The sequence below is a fragment of the Numida meleagris genome, chromosome 3 (genome assembly GCF_002078875.1).
Source record: "Numida meleagris isolate 19003 breed g44 Domestic line chromosome 3, NumMel1.0, whole genome shotgun sequence".
Lineage (NCBI taxonomy): Eukaryota > Metazoa > Chordata > Aves > Galliformes > Numididae > Numida > Numida meleagris.
Window position 1 is genome coordinate 82863214 of NC_034411.1, and position 18718 is coordinate 82881931.

Genomic DNA, 18718 nt, shown 5'->3' on the forward strand with positions numbered 1-18718 from the left:
GGGAAATCTGTTACACATTCCTGTGTGTATTAGATGTGTAAACCTGTTACACAAGTTTTCAGAATTCTCAAAGATAATCTCAAAGTAGGCTTTTTAAGGTTGTTAGAGGCTGTTAACAAGTTAACATTTTAAGGTCATTCTTTCTTTTCTAACAAAAAGAATGAATTACAAAGCACCAATATCAGGCACTGTAACAACTGCAACTGTTAGGAAAACTTGTTAGTTTTTTACTAGTTGCTTTAAAAAACTCCTACCAAAAGATTTTTACATTGAAGGAAAATGGAGGTAGAAAACCCAAAGAACTAGAGAGGAGTAAGTTCTGTGTGACTATTCATTTAGCAAATAATGTCAGACAGACTGATGCTGTACAAAGGAACAGTTACATGATACAGATGGGGGGAATTTATTCATAATATATTTATCATTTTATTCTTTTCTGTCTCTTGTCATACAAGTTGTGGATTCAAACATCACAGGAACGAGATGTCAGTCTTTTCCTGCCCAAAGCTCTCAAGCAGATTTCAGCTGCGACAACCTACAAACCTTTTGACAGAGAAATGTGCCCAGATTTCCCCAAAACATGAGCATCTTGGGCTCCACAACCGCTTGGCTGATACACGTTTAAAAATACCTCTCAAATGAATACTCAGTAAACCTTATAATGTTTAATGGAAACTAACCCCAAATTGGAACATTATTCACAGCCAAAGCTGACTCTCAGCCAACATCTGACATAAGAATACTCAAACCAGAGAAAATGGTATTAATGATATATTATGAATAAGCTAATTTTGGGGTGGAGGTTAGCTTTTATACTAAGAACAACTTGTCCTTCCTTTATCAAAAGAAGGTTTTATTTTCTCTGTCCACCCTAACGAGGAAAGAAAAGATCAGTCATCAGAAACTTTAAAGCAGAATTTTATATTTATAGAATAGATAAGCAAAGAGATACATAAACAGGTAATCTTAAATAAGCGTGGCTGTACTTGACTCATCGCACTGCAGTAACTAACTTCAGTAACTCAAGAGGGAGCTGACATATATAGCATAGTGGTTGCACTTAGAACTTAGGCTCATTAGTGAGGAAGGAAAGTCTCAATCTGACGGTCCACCTCTAAAAAAAAAAAAGGACGATTTACTGTTTACTTGAAAAATATGAAACTAAACCCAATATAACTTAAACTAAAAAAATGAACTTGGTGGAAACATGTTTTCTAGGTTTCCTATTCACATTTATGCATAATTGTCTTTAAAATATAACAAACATTAACAAAGCTTACCTGCTTTTTTACTAAGCTTGTATAAGAATGTTTGTCGCGGATCCGAATGGTCTCGACACGTCAGCTGCAACAGAGACCCAGACTTCTTCCATTTCTGCATAAACCACAGTCCTATATTGTAAGGCAAAACATGAATATAATCCATAATAATATATTAAAAGTAATTAGACATATATAAAATATGTAGCATCTATGTATTTAGCCCCTCATATGTTGCTATTTTATTTTTCATGTCAGCACTGCCACACCCAAAGACGTTTTAAATTTTTCTTCATTAGATTTATTGTCTATGCATATAATAAAGCATGAAGACCATTACTTCTAGTAAAGTAAATACCCTCTTACAAAAATGAGTATACTTTTAAAAAGTGAAAATTTATCAATGTTAGCCATAAGGCGATATTCAAACTCTATTTTAATAATTTACAGATTATATTATGTTATGTTTATTAGAACATTCTGATGTTGAAATACGTAAACTGATCAACAAGCACTCTCAGCTTTCTGAAAACAACTTTTTAAAATAATTGAAATAATAAAAAATAATTAGGAGATATAAAAAAGAAAGCAGAATTTTCTGGGGCAAAAATAATAATATTACATTTTCTATGATTTTGTACCCTCTTTATTAGACAATGAGGAAAGCCCACTGGCTACCTGGCTTTTATGTGCTGATTCAACTCTTAGGGAAATAGTTATTTTTCAGTAGTGATTCCCTGAAGACCAGTACTATATACATTTGATATAGTACTTTAGATTAGTATACCATTACTTGTTATTATCTTGGTATTTTCCAAAATCCTTAAGGGTATGCTCTGATAGTCTCCAACACGCACTCCAATTGGCCAACAATTCCTGTCAACTTTTTTTAACCTCAACGTATGTGAGCCGAAAGTTATTTCTCATAATTTTTGTATGAAACAATAAAACAATAAATGAGCTGCCATTAAATAAGTACATTTTCTTCATGATTTAGAGTGTACTCTTAACAGTTTAACGAATATATTTATGCTTAGTGAAAATAAGGGCTACTCAGCTTGGTTTCGTGCCCTTCAAGGCAAGTGGTAAACTCAGAAACAAGTTTTCATCCTTAATTTATTTACAAAATGTGCACTATCTAAAAAGACTTTCTAGAATTTATTTGCAAAGCAGTTTCTGCTAGAGTTCTGCTAGAGCTACAGTTAAGTCTTCAGAAAAAACATACATAGTTTTAGTGCATTTACCTGGTTGTTTTGCAGATTAAAGATATTAAAATTCAGTTTATAATAAATTGAATTCAGTACGTTAAAGCAAGAGTTTCTGTAAGGTGTAGCAAAAAACAAACAAACAAAAAAAAAACCTGAATCAAAACATACTGGAAAACTCACACCAACCATCTTAGGCACATCCTTCTATCGATACTTTATTTTTATAACCCTACTCCCCACTTGTAAACTCTAAACGCATTTGAAGACAAAACTTCCCCTGAATTTATACTATCAATAATAATATTTTACCTGTATTAACAAGAGCACTGCTGTTGTAGAGAGTACCAAGATGTGGTCCAGACAGTGACAAGAAGGTATGAAGTTTGTTGAGGTAATATTTAAATCGAGGTCTTGTGAGCACTGAACGAATTATTAAATTGCCCAGTGAATGGCCAATAAAGCTGTTCAAAAATAAAAACAGAATTTGATGGTAATCTCTTTTTTTTTTTCTTTTACAGAGAAAAAAATAAAACTGCTGTCATAAAATGCTGAAGGAGCACAGGAAAAAAAAATAATGAAAAGCTTCCATTGAAAAGCCTTTATTTTAGGCAATTATAGAAACACAGCTTGCCTGTATCTCCCAGGCTACACAAATTCATTAAAAACATGTTCTCTACAGTCATTTTACAAATTGTTTTTGAAGGCTGCTGAAAACAAACTATCCTCCCACTCAAACCCGGGATTATTGCTGGGTGTATTTCCCCTAGCACTAAGTATTCAGAAAATATTTTGAGTTGTGCGTAATTGAATAAATCACAACTTAAACATCTGATGGCATTCAGTATAATATATACATACTGAATGAACTTGTTGGAGGATTTCAAAACTGGATCCCTATAAATGGGAAAAACATTACTTAACTAAATCCGAACATTTTAAAATAGAAGGAACATCTCACATCTGCTTAGCTGACCAAAAGAAATGATTATCAGGTTGAGGTAGACAACTGAAGACACCCGTCTACCAGGAGAACATTATATTTAGTTGTCTGCCTGGTTAATCAAGTTAGAGTGAAGACTGATGGGACTCTCTAACTTGACGTAGCTCTAAGAATAATTATTACTCGATCTGAGTTGCCTCCTGTCATACCTGGAAAACAGTACAAAGCATTTCTTTAGCAGGAACATTATAAAATAAAGCAATTCTAGTTATTATGCAGTTATGATTGCAGACCCCTGCAGAGGTAAGGACCACCCTATCTTAGGTACCAAGTTACAGAGGATATGGTACAGATGAGATCGACAAAATTAGATGAAAAAAAAGCTGTCTTTCTGTCTTACAAAGGTAATCTCAGGACTTGGAGAAAACAGGCAACCATCCAAAAATATCTGGGAAATCTATGGTAGAACTACCATGGCTAGGTCACTTCATTGCCCCAACATTATACTCATACTATCACTATTCCAATGTTCCTTTTATCACTTCATTCAAAATAGCTAAAGTTACAAATATGTATAAAATATATTGCTAAAAAGTTACTTGACTATCCTTTTTTTTTCTGACCAAGAATTATTAACTATGAAAATTCCAATTTAAAGCGAAGTGAAAAAATTCAAACATTAGGCTACAGAATGGCTGGGTCACTCCTATACTCTGACAGAACTGTACATTTCTATGACAGAATGGGCTATTTGTTCCTTACTAAGACACAGTTTAACAGTATGTGTATATTCTTTCTGGCCACTTTCACAACTAGATTTTTGAAATTGCTGCAATATCAGAAACTCTTTGCCACAGCTTGCTGTGTTTATCTAGCTGACTGAAAATACTGAGTTGCTGATTCCCTTGAATGCTAAAATTTGAAACTATTCTCTTGTAAATCTATGTAAATGTAAATCTCTTGTAAATTCTATGTAAATCATGGCATCCATGCAAGAAAACCAAAACCACAGATATTTTGGGGGGAACAAATGGTGTCTGCAGAAATTGACTAAGTTCATTTTGTAGATGATCTGCATCACAGTTACTGCTCTTGTAAAGAAGTTATTTTCTAAAGAAGATCGGAACCTCAGCAGAGATATTCTCTTGACAGTTTGCTGACAGTTCAGCCACTATTTACTAAATGGCATAAAGGGATGAAAAACTCTTGTACTGTACCATAAGAAAGGTCAATTTCATAACGGGAGAAAAAAGCGGTACACCACTCAATCCTATGATCCTCAAGAATATAGGCATATCTGAATCAAAATTTTAGAAACATGAAACACTCATCTGAGAAGAAAACACATGCTTGCAATTAGCTACGGGAACAAATCTCAAAGACTGAACTCTTCTTAATTTGTACAGATTTAGAAAGTTACTGTAACACACTGTACTGAAATCACAAGTTATAGGTGAACATACAATAAACCTTTAATATTATTTTCTAACAGAGAAAGGCTTAAGGATTTCTTCAAATCTAGTGTGAGGAAAAAAGCTTTGGAAAGTGTAAGATGAAAATGTAAGCCATCCTACTCGTTGTTTCAGATACCTGCAACTGTGGGATGCCCTGCAATACCAATGCATTTCTGAACAGCAGGTGGCAACATTACTGTCTTTTGAAGACAAGATAACGCTAAAGTAATACAATTACACTGCAGTATTTATATTTGCTTTATGTCCCAAGTTTCCAAATTCAGATAGTACTGAAAAACTACACAGAGTAAAACCTCTTTATGCTGTATTAATAAATGAAAGATCGTGTTTAAGTATGAAAATTTACAAAAAGAAAAAAATGTCCATCAAAAGCCAAAACTAAAAATATACTGAAACAATCTCAAGCTTAGGAACTTTCTAAAGTGCCAAATGGTATAACCACAATAGGGTACATCTGTTGTATGTCCTCTGCTTGTACTCTTTCCCTAAACAGCACCACGAGAGATAGTTGACTGGGCTAGACAAAGCCCAGAGTCTGACTAGAGAGTAGGTGTTCTAATGCATGCATAGCATGAAAAATTATGTGGGTTTTTTTTTTTTTGGTCATTCTTTATTCACTAGATTTTTTATGAAATAAATTGCTGCTAGTTTGAATGGAAGTTCTAGTTCATGCTTCCTAGTCACAGTCTGAGTACAATTTTGTTCAAAGAAAACTAATGCATATATTGGATGGTGTACTGGTGTAGTAACAAGTATTAGCTTTAGCAGTACCAAATATTCATTAAGTTGACAATACAGTATGGCTCTGGGTTCCGATGGCACAAGGAGTACCTTTTCTTATCTCAGTACAAAGATGTAGAGCACTGAGAACGATTTTGCTATTACTTGAAGCCATGATGCTTTGCATTGACTGGTTTCTCTTGACTTGTCTTGGCCTGAGCTAATCTGAGTTTATTTTAGCTGAGACAACCATTGTCTAGCAGCACGGGAACAAGTCAGGCCTAAAGCAGCTTATTTGCACTACAGTTTCTAACAACAACATGTAGTTGTTCTGGGGGGATTGAAATGTGCATCACCAGAATAAAATGTGGCGTGATGGAGTGCAGACAGATATATATGCCTGAAGTCCCCAGCAGTCAATTAATGTGCACTGCAGAAGCATAAGTCAGGAAATAAAAACAGTGTTTAGGGTAACAGAAAAATTAAGTAACTGGGAAACAATGAAAAGAAAGAACATGTGGGCAAAAATACAGACAAAAAATAGGATAAAATAAACCCAGGCAGACTCAATGGATGCTGATGTCCCACAGTAACCCTTTCTTCTCCATTCTGCTGAAGGAAGAAGTAAATCACCAATCTTAGGACTCAGATGTGCTGGAAGGAGAGCCTAACACACAGATACTAGGAATGTTTTGTTATACAAAACATTTTACACATAGAAGGAGTATTTCCTTTCGCCCATAACAAGATCTTGAATTTAGAAGAGGGACCTTCTAAAGAAGGCGGCGGCCCAGTCCTTGTTGCCTTATGAAATCATTATAAGTCTGGAGACTAATTTCTAATTTAACTCAGCACGTCTTGTACAGAGAACATATTTTATTACACAGATTGATTTCAGGAAGAGATCTAGCACCATTCAGGAGAGCATGACCAGCTAGAACTAAGCTCACTTTCTCTACAGTGGGACAGTCAAAATGAGGTAGGAAAGTGTTGGCTATTCAAACAGAGGCTTTCTTAAGTGTTTTTCTGGGCATTCTGGATCATCTCTTCAAGAGCGTGCATACAGGCACAACCTTCTGAAAGATCTCTCATACAGCTATGAGGAAACAGCTGCAGGATTTGCTGATAGGCTTAACTTCCTCCTAAGAAAAGCAAAAGTTGATAGATGGAGACTTCTGCTTTGTGACAGCCAAAGACAAGTGGAAATCTTGAAAAGGAAACTAAAATAAAAAATGTAATTCTTTTTCTCATTCAGGTGACAGGCGATAAATAAAACTGAAAAAATATTTACAAACCAAAAGAGACTTCAATTCTCAGATACGCATAATGGGAAGATAACTGGGTACCTCCATTACAGCCTTCTGACCACAGGATAAGAGAGGTATCAGCAAGTACAAAACTCTGCAATGCTGAAGGAGCTCACATGCAGTATGTGTCACACACACACAATTGCATCATGTTTTGATTGCTTCTAATCACGTTAAACAAAATTCGCCATGTCAAATCTCAAAATAGAAGTACTTCTTTAAAATGTGAGATTACATTTAAACATGTTAGATATTTTCTGTAGCTGGACAAGGCTTACCAAACACATGACTACACAGAAACCTGTAGGATAAGTAACAGCGACTGATGAATTAAAAAATACTACAGATGCATTATAAGAGAATGTCTAAACAAATGGGTGATGTCAAACTTTAACTTGTTCCTTCCATCTATCAAAAAACTAACACAGCTTAGTAATGAAGTCTGCCAGCAGTGCACTCTACAGTGAGATATGAACGGAACAGGTATTCCCTGAGAATAATTGAAAAAGGGAAGAGGAATGCATATACTACACTCTACGTTAAGATGTAAAACATGCTTTCTAGCAGATGGAACAATAGAAAACAATCAAAAAAATGAAATATTTTCCTCATGCAGTTGCCCTTTAATGCCACAGGTTAGGCTGAACTTTCCTATAGGAATGACAATCTAAACAATATGCCATACCTACTTGGTGAAGAGACTAAAATCAGTAACAAAGCTAACTTTGTCTAGAAATAGCATTCTTGTGGTTGCCTTCTACATTCTCAAAATATTATCTGTTTCACTACAGAATGCTACCACCACACAGGATCTCTAAGGCAGTACAGGGCAGCAGTTCCTGAAATGTAACGCATGACCCACTCTGCCCTACAACCACTACCGGGACCAAGTGAGCTTGCTTACTGTGGTTTCATTTCCCCCCTCTCCTCTGTCCTCCTTTGCCTTATTCCTCCCGCTCCATGAATTTCTCTTTCCTTTCTCTCTTGTGGCCTGCTTCTGAGCATCACAGTTCAGAACAACACAGGACTCTACTTTGGAGTTTATTTCTATAAATAGTACAGAACAGATATTACCTGATTTTTGAAAGGGTTAGATTATAAATCTGTATATACTGTATAATTTCATCTAAAAGGCGATCTGTCATGGAATCAAAATCAGCAAAGGTATCATTCTGTAAAATAAAAGAAATAAAAAAAAATAACTGTGTTTTCTAGTGCAGCAATATACATTCTGCAGTCTGAATTCTTATTCCGCAGTGTTTTGATCAACAGAACACAAATTCATGTTAACTTTGAATACAAACACTACAGCTAGGTATTCTCATTTTTTCAGTTTTTTTCCTGTAACATGGAATAAAGTGATAAACATTTCATTACGACACTACTTTCTTCTAACACACCAAAACAAATCTTATCAACATGACACAGTCAGCTTTACTTCTAAGGCTTCCCTCTATGTATAATCTTATCTGCAGCAAAACTGAAAACCAAACTTTCAAAACTAAATCACACTGCCCATGACATAGAAATATGAGACAAGCAGTGCAACAGCAGAAAGTCTACATAAGTGCTGCCTATTCAAAACAACAACAAAACCTTTAATTCCCAATTCCTTGCCAATTCTCTGCAGTGATTAACAGTACGAAATTTAAAAGAGGTAGGCAAAGGACGTCTAAAACTTCCAAAGGATCTGTGCTAAAGTCTGCAGTATTCAACATACTGATAAGTGGTCTGAAAAAGGGAAGAAAGAGAATAATGAGATGTCAGAGTTTGTAGACAAAACCAAACATCCAGGATAATCAATTCTAGAACTGACCAGAATTTCAGAAGAACGTTATATTACTGCATGACTGGGTGATAAAAAGGCAAGAAATGCAAAACAATGTTACATAGGGAAAAACAGCTCTAAGTATACATGCAAACAATAAACTCTATATCCATGTTCTATATAATAATTTACTTTACAAACATCAGGAGAGAACAGAAAATATCGATATTGCATTTTGTAATTTCATGGTGCACAAGCATCATCAACGCCCTATGAAGTTCTGACCAACCTATTTTAAAAGACAGGAAGTTAGAAAACGGGCAGAGACAGATAACATGAATGTCCAGAAGTTGTTTCACATGTACCTGAGAAATACTGCATGAACTAGGCCTTCAGCTGCCTCCTGAAGAGGGAGAAATTCTACTTGTTTATAAAATATTTGATTAAATGAAGCAAAAAATGGGGAATGCTTATTGACTAGTTTTTGTTTTTTGTCTTTTCCCCCCAAAAAAACAAGAAGTAGGGGGATTGGTTTAAATGTCACCATTTGCAACTGAATTATTCATATATGTGACCTTTAGAAAGAATCTCAACTGTTCAGTATGGAAACTCAAAGTAAAAACACTAAAAAAAGAATCAGCCAACAGAAAGGAGAAAAATCCATCAGTAGCTATTAGTCTCAGTGGTCTCAGTGGAATTCCTAAATCCCAGAACTAAAGACTGTCAAAAATTCTGAGACTAGAGAAGAGAAGGCATGGTTCAGGGCCTGCCCAGCCTGTTCTCAAAGCACCCGAGCAGCTATCTGCAGAAACACGCCACTGCACTGACTGAACCTGTCCTCTGAGTCACTGTAGAGACTTTGTTCTAATGCTTCCCTGAAGTACATCTAATAAAATATCTAACAAACCAAAAACCATGTCAAAAGCGGTCTTCCATGCTTTTCCAAGTTTACTTTATCTGAAAGTAATAAAGTTCACAAAAATTTAAGACAAAGCTAATTCAATGTTAATTCAGTGTCACTTGTAAAATAACACATCTCCCTTCTTGCCATGCAAGTTTCTACCATTACTATTTCTACCACTTAAAGGTATTTTATCTACAGTCCTAACTGATAATGCTGAAAACTTAGCAGATATCGGTACACACAACAAAATGGCAGCAACAAATATTACTCCTTCTATATTTGCTTTGTTATCTTACTAAGTTTTGTAACCACTTGAATGTAAGCCACAGAGCAAATCACGGATTCTATGAGAAAACAATAAAATACATAGAACATGGTAAACTGTAACACAATAATGCTATTAAATAAACATGTCTGAAAGTGTACAGCGTTTACTGCTTTACAAAAATTCTTTTGTTGTTGGCAAATACCTGATTTCTTTCGGACATAAGGAAGTCTATTCTCCCTCCAGGCAGACCCAGCTCAATGTAAGTCTTCACTAACCTTAAATCTGCGCTGTTACCTAAAGAGGAAAAACAATCAACAGTTAGACACTGCAAAGCGAACTCGCAATAAAAAGCATTTAGAGCTCCGAAATGAACGTATGGCACAACTTTATATTTAAACACAGCTAATAATATTCTCAGACCTAATTAAAATTCAGTGAGACTCGGGAAGATAAACTCCAATGTCAAATGCAATGACAAAATGGTCTATAAAAATGACATTCAATTACAGATATCATTTTAAAACAGCAAGGAAGTCATGTTTGATTTTGTCTTAGCATCCAGCACTTACATAGCACTGTGAACATTAAATTCCTGAAAACCTAATTAACTTTGATAAGAGTCAATTAAAGAACTCAAAGCTAGCTTAAAAGATTTCAGTGAAGCAGCAAGGGATAAGGGCAAGTTGTAAAGTTTTTCATAGGGTAAAAAGGCAAACTAGGCCATCAGCGGATAAACATACCTTTAGACGGGCACACAAGACAACTAAAGCTAGTTTAACCAGAGTCCTGAAGATTTCTCTATATCAGTGATCATGCATATCTTTGGAAAAAGGATAATCTTTCTGCCATAAAGGAAAACAACAAACAACAAACCCCACCCCTCATTAAGAGGAAATAATTTGTACAAACTTCAAGTTTGGGAAGACAAATCTATCTATGTGGATTGTTCAAAGGCTTCAAATAAATGTTTTTTTAACAGCAGTTTTTATGCCCAAGTTATCTTTTGTGTCAACTCTAGGGACACTATAGCACACAAACATTTACACAAGGAAGAAGAAACATTTCTGAGTTCAGTTTTAGAACCATGGCTACTTTCTGTCCAATGGCAGAAGGAAAAGTCATTTTATTATTTTGATTTTTTTTAATTAGGAATTTGAAAAACTAGTAAGACAGCTGTGCAACTTCAGCCCAGCCCAACAGTCTATCTATTGCTCTCTTAGGTCTTCCTGCATTGTTACTGAAGAAGCTTCTCAATATGAGACAAAAAGGTTGATGGCAGAATGACGTGAAATAACCTAACTAGAGCAGACATTATTTCTCGGTGTGCCCATATATTTTGAACTAAAAGCAGGTGAACATATTCAAGCTTGAATGCAACCAGAGGAAGGCAGCAAAGCTGGTGAAAGGGCTTGAAGGCATGTCCTAATGAAGAGAGGCTGAGGACACCTGGGTAGTCTACTTTGGAAAAAAGGAGTCTAAGAGTGTGTGTGACACCTCACAGCTCTCTAAAACTTTCTGAGGAGAGAAAATGGAGAATGGGGTGCCAACCTCTTCTCCCTGGTAATGAATGATAGGATGACTGGGAATAGCACAAATCTGTGTCAGGGGAGGCTCAGACTGAACGTTAGGAAAAATTTCTTTACCATGAGGGTGATCAAACACTGGTACGGGCTTCCTGGAGACGTGACTGATGCCCCATGCCTGTCAGTGTTCAATTCTATGCTGCTCTATTCTACACTATTTAAATTTTCCTATATTCTTTCATTTATCAAGGGATATTCTCATTTTTATTACAGTACCGTCTCCGTCCTTGAGATACTCAGGAATCTCACTGGGCAACCTGTGCTGAGCAGGGGAATTCTTCTAGATAGTCTCCAGAGGTCCCTTCCAGCCTCAACCATTTTGTGATTCTGTGATCTAACGTTTTAAAACTTAATACACACTTGACTGCATTTTATATGTAATTTTTTTTCCTAACAATACGCATACTTCTTATTTTCCTTGACAATGTAGCATTACAAATTCTAAACAAAATCGTTTTGTCACTAACTCTGTTCTCTTTCCACAGTACGGACAAATACTTAGATGACATAAAAACTGAAAGATATACCTAGTGTGAATTATAGCATAAACTGGGTTAATGCAGAAGAAACATTTACTCAAAACAAATGTTATATAAAATTCTCAATTCAAGTGATCTTCTGGAACACACTGTTAAATGTAACTGTACAACGTCAGATTCCCATCTCCCTCAAGTGAACCTGTTCCAGAAGCACTCAGTTCAGAGTTCAAATAACAAAAGCTAAACCTGACTGGTAATCTGACCTGCTATCTCACTCAGTGTCATATTCCCCAGCATACCATCTAGGCCATGGACGCAGACTATAAGATGTATTCCTTCTTCTGAACAGTCATCCTCTTCCATACTGAAGTAAGGTATTGAAGAGGCCAGTTTGAAAACATCACTGTACATAAATCCTGGAAGTTTAAGTTGCTTCAGTTCTTCCTTAGCTTGAAGGAAGCTGAAATGGAACAATATTTATGATAAAGAAACATTTACTACTGCCAGACAAATTTAAGATCTCCTAGGATAGAGTTTTTACTGACTTTTTGCTTTTGTCTTTACACGACTGATACGAACAAAAAAAAATTATCAAATGACTCTTCACAAAATAAACCAGTTCCTCAAAATATTTTTTCATTTCAAGCTTTCTACAGTCCCTTGTCCTCTATAACAAAATCCATAACCCAAGCTTGACTCTTCTCTCCTTTGAAAATCTCTAACTGGAATATTTCTGAAAACACGGAATTTCAGGTTTTGTTCTGGTCTTAAGTAAGCAACAGGTTTGTTTAAATGCAATATCAATATTACTGGAATTATAACCTGATCTAAAGTCGACGTAAAGATTTCCAATGAGTTTTTGTAATTCTTGCCAAACTTAAAAACTATTTGCTAGATCAGCAGAGGGCTGGAGTCAGTACCGTCTTTGCTCACCATAAAATCTCTCTTGTAGGCTGAGTAATTGGTGTTTTCTTCAGAAGGAAACTACATCTAGAGCTCTGATCTCTTACCTATTACAGGCTCGCATCACAGTTTCTAATAGCTGAGTCTCCCACATGCCAGGAGCTCCTTGTGCTCTTCCTTTCTATCCCTTCCCACGGTTTCTTTGTACATGAACTTCCTACACAGTTAACTGTCTATCAGTTTTGCCTGAAATATTTCAAGCAGTCTTGCTTTGTGCCAAAAGCTTTATGCTTTTTTCCCTCCTTATGTTGTTTGTTCGGCATGATCCCTCACAGTGTCACTCTGCAACCTGCCCTCTTTCACTGGCTTCTTGTTTTCCTCCCATTCTACTTTCCATTCTCTGGTTGCCCAACTTTTTCTTTAGCTCGTTGCTCGCTAACTGGCAAGATGCCACTGTGGTCAGTTTATCTCACCCTCCGCAGCAGAGTTTACTTAGTTTGTACTGCAGGAATGCTTAATGACTGAGATGGACCAAAGTTAATTCTCTAAGATGCAGCTCTTGACCTCTGGAATCAGTGATCCAACAATCCATAAGACTGCTCTCCCCAAGGCCAAGCACCAGATTTACTCTCCATTGCCCCTTTCTTTCAGAATGCCATAAACAGTCTTTGCTTTTCATCCTTCTTATACCACAGCAATAACTCACTGTTATTTCAAAGGTGCTTTTCTGTCCTCTCACTTCTAATCTTGGTTCCTCCACAATCGCTAGCACCTTCCTTCTGTACTCAACTGCTAACCTCAAACTATCTGGTCTTTATCTACCTTCCAACCTTGCTTCATTGTGACAGCAACATTTTACTTCCACTACAACACATTATGCTGCTGCTTGCCATGTTCTGGTAGCAGGAGGAGTTATCAGGGAAACTGTTATGCTTGCATCTGGGATTCCTGACATTGCTCTAAATTTGGCCTTCCTGGTATCCCAACCTTAGTGTAATTATAGCACTGTAGTCTCTGAGATGTTACGTTGTTAAGATCAAAAAACAGGGCTATATTGTCAAACAGCTTTATAATGAGTTAGAATGGACAGTAAGTTACAGATTTTTTTTTGCTTTCATGTTTTTAAACTTAAAGCATATTTTCCTATGCTTGCTATTTTAACAGCTTCCATTTCATTAAACACCATTACAATATCACTTTTCAGTTGAATGCTTATTTTTTAAAAAAGGAATGTAATCAAAGGAACAAAATATGTGTATTTTGCTTGAAGTTTGTCAAACCACGTGAAATTACAATGTAACTGATTTAAGGAATTCTGTGCTAACACATTTTTTATCTGAATATCTAAAATGCGATGCTACTTGAATGTGCAGAATCCACAAGCCACAGTCTTGGGGGCTCTCTGAAGCCTAACCACGCTTCTTTTCCCCCTTTGTACTATATTAACATCATTTCCAGAAGCAAATAAACTTTGTTTTAAAACAATCACTTACGCTAGCATTTGAGGCTTTGGGGAGCTTTCATACCAGGAAACAGGCGAAGCTGAGCTGTAAGATGTGCTGCCTGGCTGCTGTGTAATTGCATCAGATTTATTCCTTGAAGAACAGATAACATTGCAAGGAGAGTCTCTCAGAGAAGAAGGAAAAGACAGACAACCAGGAGTACAGACGGGAGGCACGGTCATTCCATCACGCAGATGCCCACTATCAATCCTTTCAGACCTCAGGGCTCTTTCTTCTGCTAAGTCAGGATCTTGGCCAGCACCAGAAGCTCCATCTAATATACCATAATCTGCTTCTTCGTAATACCCATTTTCAATCATTTCTTGATCCTCCTCTTCTTCATCGTCTTGCTGGGAAGAGCAAATAATTTGTTTTTCATATGCTTCTTTTTGAGGGCTAACGGGATTGCTGTTGTCCATAGGCCAAATATCTGAAATATCTGTGCTGCTTCGAGAGCCAAAATAGTTTTCTACGAGCCCCTGCTTTACTATATCAGTGCTACTGGTTGGAGAAGGATTATCTGTACCAGTGTCACTTTTAGCTGTTGACAGTTCTTCCGTTGCCTCCTTGAGTTCTAAAGGCTCATTGTATTTTCCTTCATTTGGTTTTTCAACCTCATACCCTGCATTTACAGATGAAGAACCTGAAAGAACAGATGGCTCACCCATGCAAGTAATTTCTAAATGCAATTTACCTGTGTCTTCTGTAGTGTTACAATACCTTTCAAGGACCTGAGAGTCCATACAGGTTGTGCCAAGGTCTGCCTGTGGGCTGTTACTTTTCACATCAGAAGATGTAACCTCCTCTGAAACATCTAAGTGTAAAAGTTCTTTTGTTCCTGAGAGCGAGGAATGTATAGACAGAGTTTTGTTATCTGAATGCCCTGAAAATACAACACAATGTTGCTGCAAATTGGTATTTGATTTTTTACTGTCATCACATTTTGACAAGTCAGTTGCTCCGAGATCCAGTACAGTTTTACTGTCACTTAGCTGGCATTCAGGAACTACAGTTATCTTTGAATTTTCATCAGGTGACAGTTCATCATCATCTGAAGGCAGAGAATTTATGGATGTCAAGGATGATTGTATTTCACTTACAGCACTGGTACTCTCAGTACAATGGCTTTCCAATGCATTTTTTACAGCATAGTCTGGTTTCAGTAAAAGTTGAGGAAATAATCTCTCAGCATTGTATGCATTTTGCCCTTGAACATTTTCAAAAACCTGGTCAGGGTTGGGGAGAGTTGCAAAAGAGCTTGGTTCACTTTCTATGCCAGAATCTGAAAACCTGGAAGAGGCGTATGTCACATTTACGTCTGGTAATTTAGTGACATCCCCGCTTACAGAAAGTTGCTTTTCTTTTGTAGATAAACTAGGTTGATTATTTTTTATTTTTATCAAGACATCACTGGTGTGCTGGAAGCTTTTTTCATGGACATCTTCCTTTTCAAGCACTGGTTCTCCTGAATGCAATTTATTTCCAGATTCTGAAGCTTGAATATTGGGTGTCTGCAGATTCTCTCCTTGCACTCCATCTTGTGGAAACTCAGCCCACGATCCAATATGAACAGTTACTTTCTCACCTTCATAGGGATTCTTACTACTTGGCTTGACCTCAATTGTCCTAACTCCCAAGGAAGCCGGCTGACCTCCGTGACAACCTTCAAGTGTATCTCTGGGTTGTAGAGCACTATCTACTTGTACAATTCCAGGGCCTGCCTGGGAGATAGTAAGTCTACCAAAAATAGCCACATTTTCACAGTGCACAGGGCTACCCTGACTTGGTTGAACACCTTCAGTCTTGGCAGTCTTTTCCTCAGTTCCAGATGACAAACACACAAATTCTCTTTGACTTGCTTGCCTGGTGCAGGTCTTTGTATCACAAGGAAATCCACTTACTGTAGGGTCCAGCCCTTCATTAGTATTGCATGAAGGCCTGCCTTCTGGGCTTTTAGAGGCATCTTCCAGTGCTGCGCTTTTCAAACATTTGTAGCCTACTAAAACCACAGAGTCCTTAGAGTTCTGCTTTACGACTTTTTTTGTATTTTCAGGTTTCATTGTTTTCATGAGCTTAGTAACCTTAACTTTGGGTTTATTTGCATCTTCACTTTTCCCTTTCAAAGTCTTTGTTAGCATCTTTTCATTTTCTGAATGCCAAAGGCTGGAGGCACCTGCAGGTCTTATTTTCAATTCTGGGCTAGTAAATCCAGCAACAAAACCTTCTTCAGCTTCAAATTTATCCAGTTTATTGGACTCTGACCTTGGAAGATTCTGAACTACCAACCAGGGTACATCCATATCTTTTACCAAAAAAAGGGAAAAAAAAAAAGGGATTGTTTACAATGAGATTATGCAAATAACTGAAGCTATAAAACACAAGTAATTATACAATTTTACACATCCTCACAACTTCAATCTAAAGATTACCTAGAAAGCAAATGTATTCCTTCAAAGCCAACAAGAAATGTCAAGAGAAATACTTAGTTATTATATAATTCTTACCCTTTTCTTCAAAAATAAAACTGCATTGTGGGGTGTGTTTACCTTCAGTAACTGAATCTAAATACCGATCTTCAAAGATTATAGGCAAGGAGTTCGTATCTCCATCTAGTTCACTGCATTCAATAGGGAGGGGTGGAAGAGAACTGCAGAAGGAGGTGCTTTTGATTGCTGCACACATTTGTAGGTGACTCTGAGCACTGAAAAAAAAGGGGTAGTCCTACATTAAAAAATAGAACTATTTATTTTTATGTTAAAAGAAATTAGCGGTAATTTAACTCCCTTTAGTAGATGCTTTTCCACTAATTACTTATTTAATAGAAAAATCATTCCATTACTCGTTTGAATTACACTATGTTCTTCATTTTCAAACTTCAAATCTCTACAACATTAGGTTTCTCTTGAAGTTATGTAAGTATTTTTGCAAGAGAGTATTTCTATACAACATAACATACCGAATAATAGTACTATGTTCTACGTATTCTGTACTTCAAAAGGCTACTCACTGTAGTTCTTGATAGGCAAGGGCAGCTTGCCTAGGATGCTCAAGACAGAAGAATGCTTCTGCAAATCTACGCACCTGCAAGATCCAAATACAGTTAGAGCTAATTTTGTATTACATAAAGTTCTGAAAATCCACCAACAGTCCTACACTACAATGTTATTAACTTGTATGATTAATATATGTTAAAGTTTTTGTGGGTTTTTTTTTGCTTTTTTTTTTTAATGTTCAGTCTGGGTAGGTGAGGGAAGAGGATGTCATAGACAAGATTTGCAAGTGAAATGAGAATTTTAACTTGCGCAGTGGATGACTGAAGGGAAATGTATTAGACTCAATGCCTGCTGAAAACTTGATAACCAAAAAATGAATCATTTAAATCAGGCCCACCTGAAATAATAACACACAAAAATTCCAGGAGAAATTTCAGTGAAAGGAAATGACTGTTTGATGGATGCTTCTGAATGTGCTTGAAGATCACCTTCGGAATCAGAAACGCATTCTCAAGAAGCGTTCCAAACACTTAATGAATACTCTCAACCCTACAACATAACTATTGTGTGAAAATCTATTGTGTGTAAAGATTTCAGCTGTAATTGATAAATAACAGTATGTGTCCTAATTATAAGTGCTGTATTCAAGACATAATTGTATGTCTGAAGTTAGTAAACCATGAAATATTAAAACGGTATTTTATAACATATGGAAGTTATTTTTATCATTAAGTATGCAGAGATAAAACAGCATGAATTCTATAACAATTTACTACAAGTGAAATATAATCAACGTATTGAAAACACAGTATCTAGAAAATCCAGCATAAGGTTTTGCAAATCAGATGTCACCCATTCCCAGTTTTACATTAAAATATTACTTCAGTCTGAATATGTTTGTTTAGAATGTTTGTTTTTGCAACTGCCAATGACCTGCATCAAAACATGCAATTCAATGCAGTGTGACAGTATGCTTTGCCTGTTTTAGCATGACAGACAAAAAGCAAAAGAAAAACTGAACAGTAAAATTGCCACAGAATATATACTGAGCACCCACACACTGATGGGTAGCACTCCTAAGACCTTGGTTCTCGGTTCTCCTTTTTTAGGACTAAACAAACTGAAAGAAATTATTTTGGAATAACGTGTTCAGACCTACCAGAAGATGTCACTATGAAACAAAGATCTAAAGTGAACTACTCCTGTGCAAACTCTGTGTAATATAAAATAACTTACCCTAAGCAGCTTTTTCAATAGAACACAGGTGAAAGCCTTACCAGCAGGATTATTGTAGTTGACGAACATTCTAGCACAACTCCATTTATCCTGATATTTTATGGAACGTTTAAAATCTGGTATAGCATTTTACAGAGATGTACTCAAAGTGGTCGCTAAGTATTTTAAATATT

At 36.3% G+C, this 18718-nt stretch overlaps 1 protein-coding gene across 2 annotated transcripts in view; it reads right to left on the minus strand.

Moving 5' to 3' along the window:
- The window catches only part of FAM135A (family with sequence similarity 135 member A), a 69744-nt gene that overhangs the window by 7009 nt on the left and 44017 nt on the right, over positions 1-18718 (minus strand). For both annotated transcript variants that reach the window (XM_021393270.1, XM_021393269.1), the window contains 8 exons: positions 17324-17397; positions 16863-17017; positions 14308-16618; positions 12211-12371; positions 10052-10143; positions 7984-8081; positions 2777-2928; positions 1281-1391 (listed from right to left, as the gene is read on the minus strand). In XM_021393270.1, coding sequence (XP_021248945.1) covers positions 1281-1391; positions 2777-2928; positions 7984-8081; positions 10052-10143; positions 12211-12371; positions 14308-16618; positions 16863-17017; positions 17324-17397 — 3154 coding nt within the window. The remainder of the gene's footprint in view (positions 1-1280; positions 1392-2776; positions 2929-7983; positions 8082-10051; positions 10144-12210; positions 12372-14307; positions 16619-16862; positions 17018-17323; positions 17398-18718) is intronic.